General features: G+C 43.0%; 1 protein-coding gene across 1 annotated transcript in view; it reads left to right on the top strand.

Annotated features, from left to right (window-relative positions):
* Nucleotides 1-23,297, top strand: part of CCHR4.PART0H17orf75 (chromosome chr4.part0 C17orf75 homolog) — a 671,853-nt gene that overhangs the window by 544,463 nt on the left and 104,093 nt on the right. The window contains exon 9 of the mRNA XM_044068053.1: nucleotides 11,336-11,439. Coding sequence (XP_043923988.1) covers nucleotides 11,336-11,439 — 104 coding nt within the window. The remainder of the gene's footprint in view (nucleotides 1-11,335; nucleotides 11,440-23,297) is intronic.

Genomic DNA, 23,297 nt, shown 5'->3' with positions numbered 1-23,297 from the left:
CTCTCTCCCTTCTGGGACCATTGCAATTCAAATGGACAACATGTCAGTGGTGTGGTACATCAACAAGCAGGGCGGAACCAGGTCCTACCCCCTATGTCGAGAAGCACTCAGACTCTGGCAGTGGGCGATTTCCTCCCAACTTTTTCTGATTGTGACACACATCCCTGGGAGGTCCAACGTCATAGCAGACAGGCTCAGCAGAGATATTCTCATGCCTCACGAGTGGTCTCTGAATCAGGAAGTTGCGGATCTTATCTTCCACAAATGGGGACAGCCTTGCTGCAATCTTTTTGCCACCCTCTTCAACAGCAAATGCAGCAACTACTTTTCCCTTTTTCCACTTCCAGGTCACTCACCCAGAGATGCTCTAGTCCACGATTGGCCTCAAGGACTTCTTTATGCCTTTCCTCCATTTCCCCTGATTCCAAAGCTCATACAGAAAGCAATATCGTTGGGCTGCAAAATGATCCTCATTGCCTTTACTGGCCTTGACAGATATGGTTTCCGTTCCTGCACCATTACCTTCTCGATCAGCCCTAGACTCTGGATCCGATTCCCGACCTACTGATTCATCAATCAGGCGGGCTGCATCAATCCCTCCACACACTCCAGCTTACAGCTTGGTTGCTCCACTTCCAACCTTAGCCAGGCTTCCCAGCATTTCCCCGGCCATATGTGAGATTATTGTCTCCTCTCACAAGTCCACAACTAGAAAAAATTATGCTAGCAAATGGAAATGTTTTTCTTGTTGGGCAGAGGCTATGAACGTAGATCCATTTTCAGCCCCAGTCCATGAAATTTTGGAATTCCTAGCACAGCTTTTTCATTCTGGGTCCGCTTCTGCTACAATCAGGGTTCAATTGGCGGCCATTTCTAACTTTCATGTTGGGTTGTCAAATTCAAACATTATGTCTCATAAGCTCTGTAAAGCTTTTTTTAAGAGGGACTACTCTCCTTAGACCTCCAGTGAGAGATCCACCTCCTCCTTGGGACCTTAATTTGGTACTAACCTCCTTAATTCTGCCCCCCTTTGAACCAAGCAGCTTCCTGCTCCTTTAAGTTTCTATCTTGGAAAACACTCTTCCTGGTAGCTATTACTTCAGCCAGACGCGTCTCTGAACTTCAGGCACTATGTGTTCGTCCACAATACTTGGTTTTTCATAAGGACAGGGTTGCTCTGAGGACTAATCCTTCATTTCTTCTGAAAGTCTGCTCAGAAAATAATTTAAACCAATCTATAGACCTTCCTGTGTTTTTCCCTAACCACACCAACAAGGCAGAGTACAAATTACACCAATTGGACGTTCATAGACAATTGTGTCTTTACCTGCACAGGACTAAGGAAATAAGGAAGTCGGACCAACTATTCCTTTCCTATGCTCTAGGCAGACAAGGTCTCCCAGTTTCCAAGGTGATCTTATCCAGGTGGTTGTCTCACACTATATTACCTTCATTTATCAATTAAGAAACAAAGAGTTGCCTATCAAACCGAAAGGTCATTCTACTAGGACCTTGGCCACCTCTGTAGCCTTCCAATCTAGGTTGCCCATGGATTTTATCTGTGCAACTGCTACGTGGGCAAATCCTCATACCTTTATTTCTCATTACAAGCTAGATATGGTCTCCAAGAGCAGAGCTGTTCTGAAGAGTCTGTTCCTATGAGCCGCCCAGGATTGTAGGTGCTAGGGACGCTGTCCCAACCAGCAAGAACGAAGGCGAGATAGACAACTTAACATAAAGAAGTTATTGACCTACCATAACGTTCCATGTTAGTTGTCTTCATCTCGCCTTCTTTCTTGCGTCCCACCATCCGTCCCCCTGTCCTGTTGGACCGAGAGGAGTTCTGGTTTCACTGGCTGAGTGTTCTTTGGTTTGTTTCCTCTACTGACTTAGAGAGTATGACAGGTATGCTCAACCTGTTTGTTTGCACAGGTTGATTCTCTGGCTATGTCTGGGGTTAGCTATTTCAAACGAGATCTGGGTAGCTATCGCTAGGCATCATGGGATAAGGGGTAGCCTCGAGTCAGTAAACAGCTCTCGAGCTATAGAAGATGGCCGAGTCGGAGCCGAGGATCAGCTCCGATCCCAACCAGCAAGAAAGAAGGCGAGATGAAGACAACTAACATGGAACATTATGGTAGGTACATAACTTCTTTTTATACAGAATACTATAATCATAAAGTAGCAGAAAGTGTTCTAAGAAATAAGCCAACATGGGAATGGAGAAAGGAGATTCTGCCAATAGGGATGACCGCAATTAGGGATACAAACAGTAGGGAAGAGGGGATGGAATTTATTGGAAAAAAATGGCAAGGGAACCAAGGAATTGGAAACAAATAACTAGAGAGGGAAAGGTAATAAGGGAAAAGACAGCAAGAACTTATTTGGACTGCAGGTTAGGGATTGCCTTCCCTGTCATACTGATGTCAGAGTATAGGCAAAGAGAAAGAAATAGGGGGGTCCTAAACAAAAGACCAGCACTGGTAGAGTTTTTAGTAGAACCTAGAACAGAAGCTGCTGTTAAAAAAATGAATAATTAGTAGAGCATATAACATATTGCATGATAACTATAAGAATCCATCAAAGGAGGTTAGAAAGGATTGGGAAGAGAGATTGGATAAGCAATTCACAAACCAACAATGGGGAAATATATGCATGTCTCCCAAGTATGCAACAAGATCTAGAAGATTTATGATTTTTTGCTTGGAAATGTTTACATAGATATTTTTATACCCCAAGTAGACTGCAGAGAATTTTTCCTCAGGTAGACAACAAATGTTAGAGGTGTGATGAGGAAGAAAAAAAGATAATTAGGGACACATTTTCTGGGAGTGTAATGAGTTGGCAGACTTTGATTCCCTGCAGACTACTCTGTCAGAGAATAATGGGTGAGCAAATTGATGTATCTAAGGAAATTATTTTTTCTGAGCTATGATACAGAATCGGAATTCCCTAGACATAGTAAGGATTTGCTGAGTCTAATTATGATGGCTGCCAAAAAAGCAATTACTTGAAAATGGAAGTCTAAGTCTAAACCAAGTGTATTAGTAGTAGTGAATGTAGTAATAGAGATAAAACAGGTGGAAATAGGATTTTTAGAAAAGGGTAGGAGCAAATTACATAGAAAAAATGGGAATTGTGGGAACAATACATACAGGGGATGTGTGAAATTTAAAAGAAGGTAGGATTTGAACGAGCTTTGTAATGCTTGACTACCAGTGATTGTGTAGATTATAAGGGGTGTATAATGTTTGCAACTAAAATTGTCAGTATGGTTTATTTTCATTTATATAATTGTATGATTGCCTGTGTCGTAAGTGATAATTTAGTAAAGATGTTTCTTGTTTTAAAAAATGTTACAATTAGATAGGCTTAAAATGACCCACAAGGTCACTTAACCATAGTACTAACCTAGGAATCTATGATCCCAGTTTGTGATAGCAATGGAAAAAAATAGCCTATGGAAGATTGCTCCTGTTCATTGGAATCATCTGTCTAAGAAAAGTAGAAATAAAGCAACTATCTGTATTTATTTCATATTTTCTCTGTCTCTGATAACATTTTCACTAAGATGACCTCTGTGATTGCACATCAGTGCCATGGTATGTGACTGTCCTTTTTGCTTGCCATCATCCTCATTTTGTCTGGACTTTACTATCCTGCTACAGATTCTTATGTATGTTTATGGGTAGTATTACCTCCCACACTACTCTTGTAGAAAAGCTGCTGTCATATAGAGGTAAAATGCAAATTAGAAAATCATTCAATCAACATCTGCTTGACCTTTGGTAAAGAGATCAGTCATACAGCTTTTGTAAATACACTGGATGCTATTTATAAATGTGTGTCATATAGAAGGGCTGGTACTTTGTAAATTGTATACCAAAGCACTGCATGAGTCATATAAATCTGTATACAATGGATTAAATCCCTGTTTGCAGAGATACTATGGTGTTCATACTGACTAGGGGAAATTTGGCCAGGACAGCATATATTATTAGGAGCAGGAATGATTATGTGTGTGTGTATATATATGTATATATATATATATATATATATATATATATATATATATATATGTATATATATGTATATATATATATATATATATATATATATATATATATATATATAGACAGAAACACTTAGATTTATGCTGATTGGATTATAAAACTGAAGTGAACACAAAATGTGTTGAAAAACCATTTAAACTGCTATCAGTTATGACATATAATTATAGTGTCAAGAATAAGTTGAGTAATTTAGGAGGATGACAAGCCTTGAGGTTTGAGTCTATTATGCATGGGCTAAAGGGTGTTAACTGGGGTATAAGACTGGATTAGGAAATGAAGAGGGAGGGAGAGAGATGTTTTCATACACAGTAAGGCATGCAAAGAAAATAGGAGGGAAATGGATAACTTAAGACAGAGAACAGAATTAGAGGGTAGGGTGTGGTTGCTGGAGGACAGGAAGAAGAGGGATTACAGCTACATGTACATAATGAGGAAAGGGGGTGCATTGTATTCCATAAATCAGAACCATGGGGAAAGTTAGGACAATGTCAAGATTATCAAAACAATGGCACTGTAAGGATTCACTCTTTTTTTGTGCTTTCTTAAAGTTTTTGAGGGAGGTACCTACCTTTAATGCCTTCGAGGATTTTGTTCAAGTGTGCTAGTGCAATTTTAGTGAAAGCTGTCTCAGAAGTAGCTATAGTGTATAAAGGTCTGATAAGTAGGTTTGTGTTTGAGTTTCTGAGGAAGTAAGACAGAGTCCTGTAAAATAAGAGATTTTTGAGGGGGGTCAGTAGCTATAATTGAGTAATTTTAAAGCAAGCTTGTGTAATATGAATGTTCATATGCAAGTAGTTTATAAGAATTTTACTGTTCGTCTGTGGAAGAAGTCAATCCTACAAATGCTTCACACTGCTTGCCATAAAACTACCATTTTGATATGTATTACTCATTCCATTTGCTGTTCTCAAGCCTATGCCGTTTGCACTCTCTCCAGTTGTCATGTGTAATTTGTACAAGGTTAATTGCCAACCTGCATTTTGTGTACTAACTGTAGTAAACTCCACTATGTACAAACACCATTTTATCATTGATCTGTCAGTACTTTTCAGGTTAAGTGTGTGACTTAGTAGACAATTGCAGGTAGAGAATGAGGGACTCAAACCCAGGTCTGTTTAATAAAGCAGTTCATAGCTTAACTCATTGTGCCATTCTTAACTTGTCTGAGGCTGTGTCCTTAGATGTCCTTCAAGGATGCATCTGCAGTCCTAACAAATGGGTTGTCCTGCCTCAGGCAGCCCTTCGGTCGGCCGGATTCCAAAGTCTGGGTCTGGCCTCGGCTGATGTCGCACTTCACCCGACGTCATAGCTGCAGTTCAGCGGGTATAAAGGCATCAGCTGACGCCATTTTCCTCAGTCTTTCTTGCCGCGTGGCGCCTGAAGCAGAAGCTGTTCGCAAGTGCCGGTCGGTCAGAACCAGAGATTGCTACTACCGAAGACTTCTAAAAAGCTAAGTAGCCCATTGGGGACTCTTTCTTGCCTCAGCCGATGTCAGAAAAAGTGAATAACTGTTTAACTTGTGGGAAACAAATACCTCATAAAGATTTCCACTCTTACTGCCTACCTTGTTTAGGCCCAGACCACGACGTAGCAGCTTGTCTAGCCTGTGCTTCTTTCAACCAACGGACACTTAGACGTCGGTCGGAATTTGCAGAGGAGTTTTTCGGCTCCGCTTTTGCTTACAACATGCCGTCGGAGACTCTGACTTCACAATTAGCTAAAAAGCGCAAGGAAAAGGACCGACACTCGCGGTCTGCGGTTACGGCCGAAACCGCGGTTAAGTCAACCGCGAGTGTCTCGGTTTCGGCTGAAACAGAGTCCTCGGTTCTTCCTTCGGCCGAAAGCTTGCCTCCTACCGAGGCCTCATCCAGCATGGCTGAATCTGCTACTGAAATTCCACCTGCTCTTACAGGTTCTCAGGATTTATCTGATACTATCCCCTTAGATATACCTACTCCTGCTCGTGGAGCTGCTAGGCCCCCTGCATCCATGTCAATTAAAGCTTTTGCCAGGGCTAAAGCAGCAAAATCAACCAAGACTGTGCCTGCTAAGATCCCCTCTCACAGGCCTAGCTCTAGTACTCAAATGCTTAGTCTAGCAGAGGATCTCATTTCTTTGATCAGGGGATCCCAGCCTCACCCTGACAGGGCCTCTCAGCCACCTCCAGAGAAGAGGCCTAGAGCAGAGCCCCCTGAGCCAGTTTCTACAGATTACTCCTCTGATGATTCAGAAAATACAAACCCTCCAGAAGGCCCTTATTCTCCTTATGAAGACTCTGACGCAGAAGACTCCATTCCTTCTGCCTCTCCGCCTGAGGAATTTTCTTTTGGGGAAACCTTGCATGCTATGAGGGAGCAATTTCAATGGCAGGGCCAGGATTTTTCAGACTCTAGGAAAAGGCTTAGGACCTTTTTGCATTTGCCACAGCATAGGCCTTTAGCCATTCCTCCAGTACTTATAGTTGTGGATGATGCATTTAATTATGCTTGTACTGCTCCTGATTTCACTTCCTCCGGCCCCTGCTAAGCCCGACAGATACTACAGGGTTCCGGACACACATTATCATTTGTATAAGGCTCCTTTTGCAGATCCTGAAACTATTTCACAGGGCCCCAAGGCTGTAGCAGCTACCTCTGCCAAAAACCCCCTACCCTCTGAAAGGGAATCCAGGGCCTTAGAGAGATGGGGTAAAAAAGTTTATACTTCTGCTACTCTTTCGGCTAGGGCCTTAAACTGTCAGTTCCACCTGATTCAGTATCAGGAATTTATGTTAGATCAGTTAACTAAAAAACTGTCCTCGCCTGAACCATTAGACAGAAAGTCTATTCAGGAGATGGTACATAACATTCAGCAGGTCAGTAATCATTCCTTAAAATGCGGCTATGATGCACTGGAGGCTTCCTTTAGATCAGCTATGACTGGTACAGTGATCAGAAGGCATGCATGGTTAAAAGAGCAGTCCTTACCAGACCATGTAAAATCAAAGCTCCTAGATGCTCCCATGGATAAACACAATTTGTTTGGCTCCCCTGCACAGCAGGTGCTGAAGAAGGTGGAAGAGAAAGCAAAATCTGTCCAGACAGTCAAGGATTTCTTACAGGTCCAGCCTCCAAGGTTTAGTAGGAACTGGCCTTCCAAGAATTGGTCCTTTCTGGAAACCACCAGAGCACAGAGAGGCAGGAATAGGCGCCCAAGAGGCAGAGGTCAATCCAGAGGTGCCTACAGGGGACGTCAGTGGCAGCCTAACAACCAGCGAAGCACTGCCCCAGATCCAGCCACTTCCACAGGACAATCACAGTGACTTGGCTCTGAAACCGCCTACCAGGGAACAACTAGAAGCACCCTTAGGCGGAAAGCTAGCCTTATTTTCAGTAAACTGGCATTACATTACAGGAGACAAATGGATTTTACAGACAATAGACAAAGGTTACAGGTTTCACTTCCATACTCTACCAAGGAAGAGAGGAATGCCAAACCTACCTCCAAATCAAAAGGCAAACGCTCTAAAACAAATAGACCACTTAATAAGGATGAGAGCTATAGAAAAGGTACCGTCTATGGAACAAGGGCAAGGATTTTACTCCAGACTTTTCCTGGTGCCAAGAAAAGAAAACCAATGGAGACCTATTCTCGACCTGTCCGCTCTGAACACATATCTCATTGTTCCAAAATTCAAGATTCTGACCCTACAGCAGCTTCTTCCCATGCTGGGCAAGGAGTCTTGGCTGGTAACTCTAGATCTCAAGGAGGCATACCTGCACGTCCCCATACGACCAAATTGCAGAAGATACCTCAGATTTCTTGCAGGATCAGAGCATTATCAATTCTCAGCATTGCCTTTTGGCTTATCTACTGCGCTCAGAGTATTCACGAAATGCCTGACATCAGTAATTGCTCATTGCAGGCTTCAGGGAATTCAAATTTACCCTTACCTGGACGACTGCCTGTTACAAGCGGACAACAAAAACAAATTAGTAAAAGATTTGAAAAAGGTCATTCATCTACTGCAAGCCCTGGGATACACAGTCAGTATAAAAAAGTCAAGGCTGATGCCATCCCAAAGGATAACTTTCTTGGGTGCAGAACTGGACACATCAAATCAAATGGCATCCCTCACAGCAGAAAAGCAGAAGCACCTTCCTCTCTATTTCATGGCATTAACAACGCAGAACCAGCTAACAGCAAGGAAAGTCCTGCAAGCCCTGGGTTACATGGCATCCTGCATAATATTGATTCCACATGCCAGACTACATATGAGAAAGTTACAATGGTACCTAAGGAATTTATGGTCTCAGCACAAGCACAGCCTAGAAACCCAAATTCCAATAATTCCATGCCTGAAGCAAGAATTCCGATGGTGGGCTCAGGCCTGTCAAGTGAACAAAGGACTGCCCTTCCACAGCCCTCAACCAAGCCAGACTATCACCACGGACGCCTCAGACCTCGGTTGGGGGGCACACATGCTGGACAAGTGCATACAAGGCTTATGGACTCAAGACCAGCTGAACCTACACATAAATCAAAAGGAGATGCTTGCAGTAAAACTGGCAATTCAGACATTCAGGCCATTTCTTCATCAGGGTCAATTGCTGATAAGGACGGACAACACCACAGTTATGTGGTATATCAACAAACAGGGAGGCACACATTCATATCCTCTATGCCGGATGGCAATGGACCTCTGGAATGTGGCCCTGAGCCTCAACATTCAGCTCCAGGCAATATTTGTGCCAGGAAAAGAAAATATACTAGCAGACATCCTAAGCAGAACTACCACGGATGCCCACGAATGGATGCTGCATCCAGACATCTTCAAAACCATTACAAGGAAATGGGGACTACCAGAAATAGACTTATTCGCATCCCCCCACAACCACCAATTGAAAAAATTCTGCACAAGGACATACCACCCACTAGCTTGGAAGGTGGACTCCCTATCTTTCAGTTGGGAAAACCTGACAGCATATGCATTCCCACCTCTTCCTTTGATGCACAAGGTGCTATTGAAGATCAAAGAAGAACAACCAAGGATCATCCTGATATCTCCAGACTGGCCGAGGCAGCATTGGTACCCATTACTGAGGAGTATGTCTCGGGAACAAGCATGGGCCCTGCCCCTAGTTCCCTTACTGCTAACACAGAACAACTTCAAAACCCTGCATCCAAACTTGAAAACGCTGCAGCTAGCTGCTTGGAACATTGCATAAGACAAAATAACCCAGATCTATCTCAAAGGGTTAAAGACATTATCTTGGAGGCTCGCAGACCCTCAACAAGGAAAACTTATTCAACAAAATGGAAAAGATATCTCATTTGGAGTGCAGCAAAAGGAGAAAGTGTGTCACTGGTAAACATAGCTAACATCCTGGAATACTTAGCAGAGCTTTTCCACAATGGCCTGTCCTATTCTTCCATTAAGATTCATGCGTCAGCTATTTCAGCAGAATACAACATGGATCCTCCAGTCTTCTCTCATCCTCTACTCAGGCAGTTTCTGAGAGGAATTAAAAATGTAAAGCCACCAAGGAAGCCACATTGCCTACATGGGACTTGAACTTTGTGCTAGAAAAATTGACACTCCCTCCTTTTGAACCAGCAGCAACAGCAGAATTACAGTACTTATCATGGAAAACTGCTTTCCTGCTTGCAATCACTTCAGCAAGAAGGGTTTCTGAATTACAGGCATTAATGGCAGTACAGCCCTTCCTTATCTTCCATCAAGATAGAGTGTCCATGAGAACTAATCCTACTTTCATGCCAAAGGTGGTCTCCAGGGTATCTTTAAACCAAGCTATCCACCTGCCTACATTCTTCCCCAACCCACAGAACAGGGGGGAAAGATTACTACATACCTTGGATGTGCATAGGCAATTGCGCTACTACCTGGACAGAACCAAGAACAATAGAAAAACTGACCAGCTACTGGTAGCATATGCAACAGGAATGGAAGGAAAAGCAATTTCAAAACAGACAATCTCAAAATGGATAGGAAATTGCATTAGATTTTGTTACTCTTATCATGGAAAGACAACTCCAGAAAACATCAGACCTCACTCCACAAGGGCGACAGCCACTACTACAACTTTTTTACGAGGAGTGGCTACCAAAGACATTTTAGAGGCTGCTACTTGGAGCTCCGTGCATACATTTGCCAAGCATTATAATCTACCCTTATACTCCAGATCCCGAGCAGGTTTTGCCACTGCTGTTTTGCAAGGGATCTTAACTACACCATAATCTTATTAGTACCTCCTCCCCCAGTTTGGCTATGGTATTCTACCCATTTGTTAGGACTGCAGATGCATCCTTGAAGGACATAGTACAGTTTTGTACCTACCATAAATGTAGATGTCCGAGAGGTATGCATCTGCAGTCAGGATTACCCACCCTCCTTCCCCTCTGTGGTACTCCTAGGGTTTTTTGCCCATCTTGTAGCTAGCTGGGGGAATCTATTGTAGTGTATTTGTTTGTATATATGTATATACATGTTATTTGCTCTCTGTTATTTGGAAACATTTGCATTTATCCAAATTTAGCCTTCCTAGAGGGTACCTGGCATCTGGGGCAAGAAACACTGAGGAAAATGGCGTCGGCTGATGCCTTTATACCCGCTGAACTGCAGCTGTGACGTCGGGTGAAGTGCGACATCAGCCGAGGCCAGACCCAGACTTTGGAATCCGGCCGACCGAAGGGCTGCCTGAGGCAGGACAACCCATTTGTTAGGACTGCAGATGCATACCTCTCGGACATCTACATTTATGGTAGGTACAAAACTGTACTTTATGTGACTTATATATTTCTAATTTTGAGTTCTTTGCTTTTAAAGATTGTATGCAAAAAATCAAATAAACCTGTTATAAAGTTATAAAGGCACTGAGGTGTATTTATACAAATTAAAATTTGCAAGCCTTTTTGTTGTAGTATCCTGATGTATACATGCTGTTTTTGTGTGGTATATCATACAGTATACTCTTTCTGGAGTTGTGATCGTTTCTGTGACAGTGCAGGCATTTCACCAGTAAATAAATCAAATGCAGGGCTTCTGGCTTCAAACTATTAACATTGTGGCATTTGAATTTAGTCCAGACTTGCATATTCAGAATTTATTGTTGTCATTTACTCTGTATTGTCTAAATGTGGAATTCAAGTCCATTTTATTTCTTGCAACAAAACCTCTTTCTCACCTTAACTGTGATCTGAATTTTGGATGTTTAATATTTAGATACTGTGTTCCGCTGACTTACCTTACTTTTTGACCATAGGAAACAACAGGTTTTGTGAAGAATGGGTACAGTCATTTGTACATGGAGCTGAAAGTAGCAATCCATTCCTTTTGAGGCAGATACTTGAAAACTTCAAACTCAAGGTAATTAGCATAGCACAAATTTATTCTTTAGTGCTGTCAGTTTCTGAGTCATTTGCCAGTAGTGGTAGCTGCAAAATCTTTGCATTAAATTAGCCATTGAAATCATATTATTAAATTCAGTTGTAATTAAATGAAGGAAGTGGGATATGAGGTGTCAGTACACTTATGATTAAAGAATTATTGCATGAAATTAAAAAGGAAGGAGACCTTGGAGCATTTATTTTTAAATGAGCTGATTACCGAGTAGTATATTGTGCCGCGGTGGTAGTGTTGTTACCTCAAAGCAAGAGGTTCTCCCGTTCGATTCTCGGCTGGGCTTGGGAGTGCCTTCTGTGTGGAGTCTGCATGTCCTCCTCAAGGTTGGGTAGTATTCAAAAGATATGCGTGCGTAAGTGGGTGTTCCTTCATTGAAGGTTGGGCATCGAGCTGGCACCTCGGCATTTTGTAAAAATCTACTGCCAATCATTAGTGTACCGGAGTTCCGCTTTGGCAACCCCTTACCGGGAAAAGCCAAAAGACCAACAACTGAGTAGTATGTTAGAGGAATTTTGGATTGTGTTCACACCATTCTGCAAATTATTTTATTGCTTATTTCCTAAAAGCAGCGACTTGGAATGAAATAGCTGCAGCAGTGCACTTATTACTCATTTATTAAACAAGTAAATAAATAACAAATAGTATTTTCATTTCTAACCAATAATAGTTGAGGGTTGTGTACAATTTAACATACTTGAAAGACAGTGATGTAATCAGCTTTCATTGTTCAACCCCTCAGCCCCACATGGTCGGCTTAATATCAACCAATGAATTCTGAAACAAATTTTAGGGACAGGTACTAATAGGGTAACTGTGAGGTCAGAAATGGTACCATCTGCAATTATGCCTGTTCTACCATCCTATAGGGATTGCTGTAGCAGACAGTGACCCCTGTGACCAAACATTGTTTGCAACTTCCAAGACCGTTGCCCTACTTCTCACATTTAAGTGCAATACCCAACTTATTAATATAACAGCGTGTCAGCTGACTGATGTTGGAAAATGCAAAAAGCTGTGGAAAATGGGAGATTTCTTCTTGATTGTAGAAAATTCTTGGCCACCTGGTCAGCAAGTCCACATACCTGTTCCATTATTTTGTTGCTTATTGCTTTTATGTGGTATGATACCTGGTGTGATTGAACCCATTGGTACAAGGTCAGGGCAACTGACCACACAGTCAGCATCCTGAGTTTAGCAGTGGATTTGGGGGAGCTGGAGGACCAGTGAAAGCTGAGGTGAATTTCCCCACCATGGAGGGAGGGAAGGATTTTCTGGCTTCCTCTGAGAGCCTACTACAAGACTACCATTATCCTGTGGTCTGTTAAAGGGGAATGACAGTGATAGGTATATTAGAAGGGCACATGTGGGAATATGCATGCATGCTGCTGTGGTTCCATTGCATGCCAAACCAGGGAAAAAACTTTAGCAGGCCCTGGTGCATGCCCTTCAGTTACTTCCTGTGCAGTCTAAGGACGGGTAATGGACTGTGTGATACAACGCCTGTGCAGAGATGACAGAGTCATTGCATTCCTTAATGTCAGGTTGAGAGGGGGTGAAGGTATGAGATCTCTCTCAAAAATATTTAAAAACTGAGACAACCTCACTCAAAGCATTACTGTACACAGGGTGGGTGTTGCAGTCTGGTATCGTTCCCTTGGGTATCCAACAATGAAACCAGATGTTCTTCGTGTTTCACTGTTGCAGTCATCACATTTGGGTTATCCCTGCTGGGGCTAGCCTTCTGCCGGCTTGAATACCAGAAACTTAGTATTTCTGCGTCAGTTGCTGTCGCTTGAAGACTGACGTCAGGTTGTCTGGGGTATAAAGGAAGGCAGCCCAAGCCATTACATCAGTCTTTCTTGCCATGGAGCCCAAGCAGTTCGCACGATTGCCGGTCGGCATCTACCTGAGTTTCGTTTCCAAATTGAAGTTGAAGTCTTCGAAAGCTAAGTACCCCGTTGGGGATCCTTTTTTCTTGCACTAACCGATGTCAGAAAAAGTTAATAATTGTCTCACCTGTGGAAAGCAGATACCACACCGGGACTTCCATTCCTACTGCGTCACTTGTCTAGGCCCAGACCACGACGTTCCTCATTGTCGGTTCTGTGCTTTAATGCCAGAACTATTGTTCGTCAGGCCCTTATTGTAGCCAGATATTTCCATTTAGAGTCCTCGAATTCCGATATGGCTTCCGTAAGCCATCTGACAGCAGACCTTCCAAAAAAATGAAAAGATAAAGACAGAGACAGACCGCACAGGACTAAACCTTCCGACGATGCTACCGCCAAGCTGGTCGTCCGTCCTTCAGAATTCAGTTAGGTGCTTTCACAGCTCCTGATGCCCACTTCAGTTAATTCGCAGGCCTCTACCGAGACTTTTTCAGAGTCTGGTATGCCGCAGAACTCTTCTTCATCTAAGAATCCTGTGGTCATCTCTTCCTTGGATGGGTCCGTAGCAGCTGTGCAGGCACCAGCTTCCGAGGAATTCCTTCGCAACACCGATTCCAGACATAAACCGATGCCTTCTTTCATGGCTACTGTTCTTTCTAAACCAACCGAGTTCCTTAGGCCCAGGGGTTGAACCACCCTCAAGAAACCGCCTTCCAGCCATTCTTTGGCACCTGCTCCCTTGCCTCAGTCACAAATGCTTAGAATGGCAGAGAACCTTATCATGCTGATTAGGGGAAGCCAAGCCACTCCCTCAAAAAGAAAAAGAGATCTGTCTCCAGAAGTTTTGTCTGAACAAGAGTCAGATGAATCTGATGCATCTGACTATGAAAACATGCAGCCCCTCTCTACATGTGAGGATTCTGATGGAGAGGAATCTATTCCTTCAACCTCTCCCCCCAGAGGATTTTTCCTTTGGGGAAACCCTCCATATGTTAAGGGAGCATTTCAAATGGGAGAGTCAAGACTACCCACAGTCTAAAAACAGACTCAGAGAATTCCTGGACCTTCCACAACACAGGTCCTTAGCCATCCCCCCAGTCATAGATGTGGTAGATGATGCCTTCCTTGAATCCAGCTTGACTCCAGACGCCCTCTCCCCTGCTCCCAGGAAGCCAGACAGGTACTACAGAGTCCCTGATTCACAAATATCTCTTTAAAAACCCAACAGCGGTCCCTGAGGGCATTACTCAAGGCCCAAAAGGGGTTACAGCTACTTCAGCTAAGAATACCCCCCCTCAGACAGGGATTCCAGAGCACTGGACTGATGTGGTAAAAAGGTATACAGCTCAGCTACTCTTGCTATCAGGGCACTAAATTGTCAGTTCCATATGCTTAAATATCAGGAACATACCTTGGAACTCCTTAAACAAAAATTTCCTCCTTTCCTGCATGGGCAAAATCTAAGGATTTACAGGAATTAATGCATTCTGCTGGTCAAGTAACTAAACACACTTTGCACTGCAATTTTGACACCCTAGAAGCTTCTTCCAGGGCAGCAGTCACTGGATCTGTCATTAGAAGACATGCATGGCTTAAGAAACAACCCCTGCCAGACCATAGCAAATCAGAATTGTTGGATGCACCCATGCACAAAGATAACTTATTTAGCAGTAAAGCAGAAGAGGTGTTAAAGAAGGAAGAAAAAGCAAAATATATGCAGACTGTTAAAGATTTCTTACAGGTATAGCCCCCTAGGTTCAGCAGGCATTTTCCTTCCAAGCACTGGTCCTTTCCTGCACCTAGTAAACAGGGCCAGCCTAGCTCCTGTGGAAACAGACCTCCAAGAAAGCAGTCCCAGGGGTTGCAGAGATCTAAGCAGTGGACTGCCTCCACTTCAAAACCAGGGAGTTCTAAGCCACCCCCTTATGGCAAAAACTCACAATGACTCACACCCTCCATACCTCGCCTCTGCCCACCATCACATACCCTAAAGAGGAAGACTCTCCTTTCACTCAAGCACCTGGGCCACCATTACCAAGGACCAATGGGTTCTGAACATTGTGTCTCAGGAGTACACATTCTCTTTCCTCACCCTTCCAACCCCCGAAGAGTTCCCAGATCTACCACCAAATCAGTGGGCAGAGGCTCAAAAGCAAATACATACCCTACTCTCCTTGGGAGCAGTAGAACACGTTCCTGCAGAGCAGATAGGCCATGAGTTCTACTCCAGACTTTTTTTGGTACCCAGAAAAGAGGACACTTGGTGCCCCATCCTTGATCTGTCCATTCTAAACACCTTCCTGGTGATCCCAAAATTCAAAATGTTCACCCTCCAGCAGCTGCTACCCATGCTGTCCAAGGACACGTGGCTAGTCACCCTGGACCTAAAAGAGGCCTACCTCCACATTCCCACCAGGGAGTGCTGCAGAAAATATCTTCGCTTCAGGGCAGGATCTCAGCACTTTCAGTTCACTGCACTTCCCTTAGGCTTTATCTACTGCTCCCAGAGTTTTCACAAAATACCTGGCTTCGGCCATTGCTTTTTGCAGACAAAGAAATATTCATATTTATCCCTATTTAGATGACTGCCTTATTCAGGCAGCCAGCCAGGAAAAGCTCCTCAAACATCTGGCCTTTGTAAAGGACCTGCTAACCTCCTTAGTGTACACAATCAACAAAAATAAATCCAAATAGGTACCCACCAAGAGGATAATCTTCCTGGGAGCAAGTCTGGACCAGCATCCCAGATGGCATACCCAACACCAGAGAAAGAAAGTTTCCTATCAGCTTACTTCTCTCAGCTGGCCACCAGGCCCCAGCTTTCTTCAAGGGAAATCCTGCAAGCCCTGGGGTTCATGACATCTTGCATACTCCATATGAGGAAACTTCAGTGGTACCTAAAAGAGCCTTTGGTGTCAACATTCTCAAGATCTGGAAACTCTTTTACCTATTATTCCTTGCCTGAGGGAGGAATTTCTTTGGTGGGCAACAGCCTGCTCCCACAAGGGACTGCCCTTCTCCCCCACACCCCACCGCCCAGACCCTCACCACAGATGCATCAGACCACAGACACATCAGACTACGCTTGGGTTGCACACCTGGATGGCAGGTGCATACAGGGTCAATGGGAACCTCCAGCAACTCCCCCTGCACATCAGTCTAAAAGAGATGATGGCTGTGCAGCAAGCCTTGATAGCCTTCAAACCCCTTCTCTCTCTCCAGGGGTTCTCCTGATCAAAACAGACAACACCACAGTAATGTGGTACATCAACAAGCAGGGAGGGGTGCACTCCTACCCGCTGTGAAGGCTGGCCATGACCCTTTGGTTCACAGCCTCTTCCATGCATCTACACCTGTTAGCACAATACCCGATAGCCTCTCTCACCTCCCTGGCAGACCAGTTAAGCAGAAAACTGTTGGACCCCCATGAGTGGCAGCTCGACAGAAACACCTTCTTACTAATAACTCAGAAATGGGGACCCAAGGAGGTCGACCTCTTTGCCTCCAACGCCAACCATCAGCTCAACAAATTCTGCACCAGGGAGCATCACTGCATGGCATGGAAAGTAGATGCCCTGTCCATCCCCTGGGTAAACTTCTCGGTCTATGCATTTTCTCCCCTACCTCTCATTCCCAAGGTACTGATCAAAATAAGGGAGGAAAAACCAAGGACCATTCTCATAGCTCCGGACTGGCCCAGACAGCACTAGTACCCCTTGCTGTGCAGCCTGTCCCCACTGCCCTCATGGAATCTTCCTCAGGTTCCCAGCCTCCTAACCCAGAGGGCAGGGGAATTCATGCATCCCCAATTGCAGACACTCAATTTGGCAGTTTGGCTTTTAACCTGGCCCCTGGCCAATCTGCTCTTCTCAGTAAACAGGTTCTGGATGTTATCTGAGAGGCCAGACGCCCTAGCACCAGAAAGTCTTATGCAGATAAATAGAAAAGGTACTGCACCTGGATTCAGGCTAAGGGAGCCAGTATGGCACAGTCCTCCATCCCTCTCATCCTGGACTACTTAGCTGACCTACTACACAGTGGTCTCTCTTTCTCCTCTATAAAAATTCATGCCTTTGCTATTTCTGCTCATTTTCCCACTGAGCAGACTCTTTTTTTCACACCCTCTGATCAAGCAGTTCCTCAGAGGGGCTAACAACTTGAGGCCCCCCAGACGGGCACCAACACTGGCTTGGGACCGTAACTTTGTCTTGGAAAACCTCACCCTGCCTCCATTCAAACCAGCTTCTTCTGCAGAACTAAAATTTCTCTCCTGGAAGTTAGCCTTCCTCCTGGCCATCACTTCAGCCAGAAGAGTCTCTGAGCTGCAAGCACTCATGGCAGTGGAACCCTTCATCATCTTCCATGCAGACAGGGTATCCCTCAGAACTAATCCATCCTTCATTTCCAAGGTGGTATCCAGTGTGGCTGTCAACCAATCCATTCATTTGTCCACTTTCTTTTCTAACCCTCAAAACAAAGGGGAAAGGATTCTGCTCTCTCTAGATGTGCACAGACAGCTCAGATACTATCTGGATAGGACTCAACCCTTCAGAAAATCTGATCAAGTGCTGGTTAGCTTTGCATCAGGTGCAGAGGGCAAAGCCATCTCCAAGCAAACCATTTCCAAATGGATGGCACACTGCATCCATTTCTGCTACAAGCAGCATGGCAAGCCTCCCCCGAAGGGGGCTAAGACCCACTACACCAGAGCAGCCTCCACCTCTGCAGCATTCCTCAGAGGGGTCCCCACCAGGGACATCCTGGAGGCCGCCACCTGGACATCTGTTCACACCTTTACCAAACATTACCACCTGTCTCTCTTTTCTAAATCCAGGGCAGGTTTTGCCTCTGCAGTCTTGCAGGGCATGCTAGCCAGCCCCTAGCTTCCTTGACTGCCTCCACCCATTTCCTCAGCTTTGGGAATCTACCCAAATGTGATGACTGCAACAGTGAAACACGAAGAACATAGTACAGTTGTTTACACTTACCATAAATGTAGATGTTCGAGTGTCTTCACTGTTGCAGTCCTGGTTTCCTTCGCTCTTTCCCCCTTTTTTCTTTTTGTTACCTTTCTTCCTTGTTGTTCTCCTTTCCTTAGAAGGGACATATTGGTATTTTTTCCACTGGTGGGGTCCTGCCACCAGAGCCTGGCCTCCTACTTTGGGGGCTCCTGACTGATTAGAGCAAGAAAAACTGATGTAATGGCATTGACTGCCTTCCCTTATAACCCTGACGACCTGACATCAGTATTCAAGCGACAGCAACCGACGCAGAAATACTAAGTCTCTGGTATTCAGGCCGGCCGAGGGCTACCCTAGCAGGGATAACCCAAATGTGATGACTGCAACAATGAAGACACTCGGACATCTACATTTATGGTAAGTGTACACAACTGTACTTTCCCCCATCTTCTAGCATTGGCTGTTGTGGGTGGCTAACATATTTTGTAACTTGACCTATGTTTGACTAAATATAGCTCAGCTTAACAAATACATTGTGCATAGGATTGTTCAGTCCCAGCAAACGGTGCAAGACTACAAATTTTTCTATGTCACGTTTATGGATGGTGTAGTAGGTTCTGTTATTTCCTCTGCAGTGTAATTCCTTGTCTGCTTCCTATAGTAAACACGGAAAAAAAGGCACAGGAAGAAGTGGCCACAACCATGCATTTACTGAACAGTTGTACTAATTGTAACAAATCATATTTAGGATACTGTGCACAGGTCAGTAGAACTACCTATGTTATCCATGAAGAGTATTGTTTGTATCTATCAGGCCTTGTCTTCCTGGTAGGATAGGGGATAGGTATAGAATACAAGTCCTCTTTGAATCTTTCCTGTTTAACACTTTTCATGACCCACAACAAAAGCTGTTCATGTACCCATCATTTGTCCAGGCCAGTAGGCCAAGTTGCATCCTGGACTGTCAGCTGTTAAATGTATCCTGACATTCATTGCAAATGTTTTTGTGGCCACCAGGACTTAGATGCATCCTGTTTAATGATTACATTATGAAAGTTGGTCAAGAGAATCTTCATGAATGCCTTGATTAACCTACTGGCCTATTATTTATTTGAATGAGTACTGGAGGATGTCACTGATCACACTAGACATTTTTCAGGCCCAGTCTGGATGCATAAACAAGATAACAGATATTTAACATAGCAGCCCAGGTTAATAACAAATGGGCATTTTCCCTAACACTTTACAACTTAGTATAACGCATTCTTATATTCTGTACATATGTAATATGCAATACATTCCAATTATCATATATCCAGCAAGTTTCGAACAAGATGAAAAAAAGCAATTATTGACGAGACGTAATAAACCAAAAGACAAAAGAAAAAAATCCTGCTTCCATTTACTTAGATCTATAACTATTTCTATAAGACTATCCTTTCTTAATGTGTCTTTCGGCTTTTCCCGGTTAGGGATCGCCACAGCGGAACCTTAAAAAAAAATAAACAAACTTCTGTTTTTTACACCAGTTCACTATGCAGCTCAGCTTATTGCCTTTCTGCCATGAACTACTTCTTCACTCATTGTAAATTGACTGATCCTACCTTATGCTTTTATTCCTAGTTTATCTCCCTACTTTCCTATAATGTACTGACAACTCTTTTTAATTTCGATCATTATCTCTTTTAGTTCCCTTCATTCAGGATTGTCCTGTTTCTTCCACTTTTGAGTGATGGCTTTTTTGCTTCTAATAAAACTAGCATTATTGGGTGTTGCATATCTGGTAGCTTTAGATCTAGGACCCAGCTCTGTAATTCTCTTTTATAATTTCTATGTCTACATTAGTGCATTTCTTTAGAAAATTTTTGCATATTGTTATTTTTTTTTTTATTTCTAACCTCTTGATAATTTTAGAAGACATGTTCCTCTATTCCATTGTCTCCCTTGTGTTACTCGCAACATTTGTCTGTCGTCTGAGGGGACATCTTTTGTAACTTGCTTGGTATACTTATGTAAGCACTTTCGTCCAAAAATCCTAAATTTACAGAGCTTAATAGATATTTTGTATGCTATGCAAGTTTCTGTCCAGTGTTTCGTTGCACACACCTCTTAATTCATTCCAATCTTAATTTGTCTCCTTTCTCTTTAAAATTGTCAGTTATTGTATGTCCTAAATATTTCTTCATTGATGCAGATTCAGATCATGTTTCTAATAACAGCCTTCCCGGACTGGTAGTTCTGGTGAGTCTAATGCCCTTCTACACTTTTTCTGAATTTGGAGATCAGTACAGGTGTGCCATTTGCAATTTTACCAGTAAGTCAAATTGTATCCTTGCTTGGTCCCAACCCAGTATATCCCATTCACTTACTTGATTTCAATATTTGATTCTGGCCTCAAAGATCACCATATCATTGTCACTTTCTCTCCTTCTCCTTAATTTCTAAACCTATTTGAGCTAAAAGAAAGAAAATTTCTTTCCCTCATTTCTTTTTTACCAATGCTTGCAGTGAGTTAGCTGCATCAATTTCCACATATCTTTCCTTATCTTCTGTTTGTGTCTGGGAGTGAAACCCTACTTTTATTATATCCATTCTCCGTTCAACCTGCTCCTTCACCCTTGCTTTCCATTTGGGTCTATATGACTTCCATTGGAGCAAGTATATTAATTGAATTTGTGTAGCCAGGTAATATGATTTCAAGTCTGGTAAGCTAATATTACCTTTTCCCATTACAGTCTGTCATTCTTTACTTCTTAGTATATTCTTTCCCATATTCCCACCACCAGTTTTACAAAATAGGCCTTTCCTTATTAGTCAGTTTCAATTGATTAATCATGCTGATTATTTTCTCTTTTGCTTCCCCACTTGCTGGGCTGCCCTAACTACATCCTTTATCAGCTGTGTTCCCAAGTACTTCATGTTCTCATTTCTCTGCAAAAAGCGATATGTTTGCACCAAGTTCAAAAGGTGTAGTTTAAAATGTTTGTTTTGCCTTTGTTCGTTTTGTATTTTGTATATATATATATATATATATATATATATATATATATATATATATATATATATAAACGTGATCTGAATCTGCATCAATGAAGAAATGTTTAGGACATACAATAACTGCCAATTGTCTTCTGAAGTACCTCATGATCTTCATATTGATAACTGCTACAGTAGCCTGAGACATATGGGTTATATCCTGCAAGGATGTAACAGCCGTCTGCCTCTCAGAGCTTCAGGACACCTTGCATGTGTCAAACTGTTAGCTCAAGCTGAGATGATTTAAAAGACAGTGTGGATGTCAAGCCCTTCAGAACATTCCTGCCGCTGAAGAATACGCTCCTCTGAGGCTTTTGAGGATTGACGGCATGCTTGTGCTTTTTTGTTGCTGGGCAGACAAGTTCCTTTTAGGGAGAAAACCTTCCTTTTTTGAAACTTGTTTATTTGATAACTTTCCTCAACATGAAAGTGTTATTTTAAAGCTAGGTGTCTGTGTTTTATTGGACTGTCATGAGACTGTATTGTATTTTAAATGGAAATGCTGTTTTTTTTTTTAATCAGTTTAAAAGTTGTTTAAAATATTAAAAAATCAGTTTTTCTGTGGAGAAATTCTGTTCATTTTATATTTCAGGGCTGGCATAGTGTTTTAAAGAGCTTTGTACTATGTATTTCTGTGAAAAGTGACTTTTAAAGACTTTAATTTTTACTACGTTTTGCTGCTTGTTTTCCTCTGCAAAGTTTCACCTTTTTTGGCTTGACTATGGAACAAACAGTCTGTTCTTCTTCCATCCACAAAATGAAACAGTTAAGCAAAACAGCCGTTGGTACTACAGCAGACTAGCAGTTTGCCTCAGCCACAGGTGGGTATCTCTGCTATGGACCACTCATCTTTTACCTCAGATCCCCCTGGTGTTGCATCTACAGCCACTGTGGAACAAGGGTTAGCCACGTCCTGTATGGTTGTTGGGGCCCCATCAGTGGACTTTTGTTAGTCCTGGGAGAGGGAACAGGGAGGGCTTCCCTGTTTTGTCCATCCATGGGGAATCTGCTGCCACCATTAACAACACTGCTCCATTTTTCTAGTCAGAAAGAATTGGAAAATTAAGCATGTATCTACTCTTCCTTAAACTTGCATGGAAAGGAGTATATTACTGGGCCTGGTTCAGGTGTAATTCAGGCTATTGAGCCTTCTTATAAAATAGTTTCTGGTAAAACAAAGAGAAATACTTATTTTCCTAAAGATATTCAAGATTCTGAATCTGGATAGGAAGATGAAGGCTCAGTTACATGGTTTTCTCCTCAGAATTCTGATTCAGACTCGGAGGAGAGCTCAGGGGTTTCTCTTTCTCTGATTATTTCCAGAATGTCACAATGTTTTCAGTGAGAGAACGCTGAGATTTCTCAGTCCCCCAGAAAATACTATGATCTGTTACAGAAGCTATTTGTTTTTTTTTTTTGTTTTTTTTTTGTGAACATCCTTATCTGAGAAGACAGGGGAGGGAGGTTGCCTTCTCTCCTCTCCTTTGTTTTTGGAGCCCTTTGTCCTCCTCCATTTCGGGGGTATTGTAGCTTAGAGTAGGGCCAAACTCGAACTGAGGGGGTCAGTTGAGGAGTGGGGGGTTGTGGTTAAAGGGAGGTGGAGCCCGGCGAGTTGAAGCTGAATACAGGTAAGGTGTTCTAAGCCTTAACAACATGATATGAGTATAGACAATCAAACAGATTTGATAGATTTGTGGACAGACAGGAGTTTTTGGTCATTGGATCATAATGACTCACTGTGAACATAGTTGTTTACAATATTATTTTGTGTTGGACAAGCAGATGGATGCTCTATAATTTTATAGATGGTAAGAAGCTATATATATGCTAGTTGATGGGGTAGTTCTAACCAATTTAGACTCCTCGGCTGGGGTGCCTTCTGTGCGGAGTCTGCATGTCCTCCCTGTGGTCACGTGGGTTTCCTCCAGGTGCTCCG

The sequence above is a fragment of the Protopterus annectens genome, chromosome 4.part0 (assembly GCF_019279795.1).
Source record: "Protopterus annectens isolate FY-2018-M chromosome 4.part0, PAN1.0, whole genome shotgun sequence".
In the NCBI taxonomy this organism is placed as follows: Eukaryota; Metazoa; Chordata; order Ceratodontiformes; family Protopteridae; genus Protopterus; species Protopterus annectens.
Note: the sequence above shows the minus strand (reverse complement) of the source record. Positions and strands in the feature narration are given on the sequence as shown.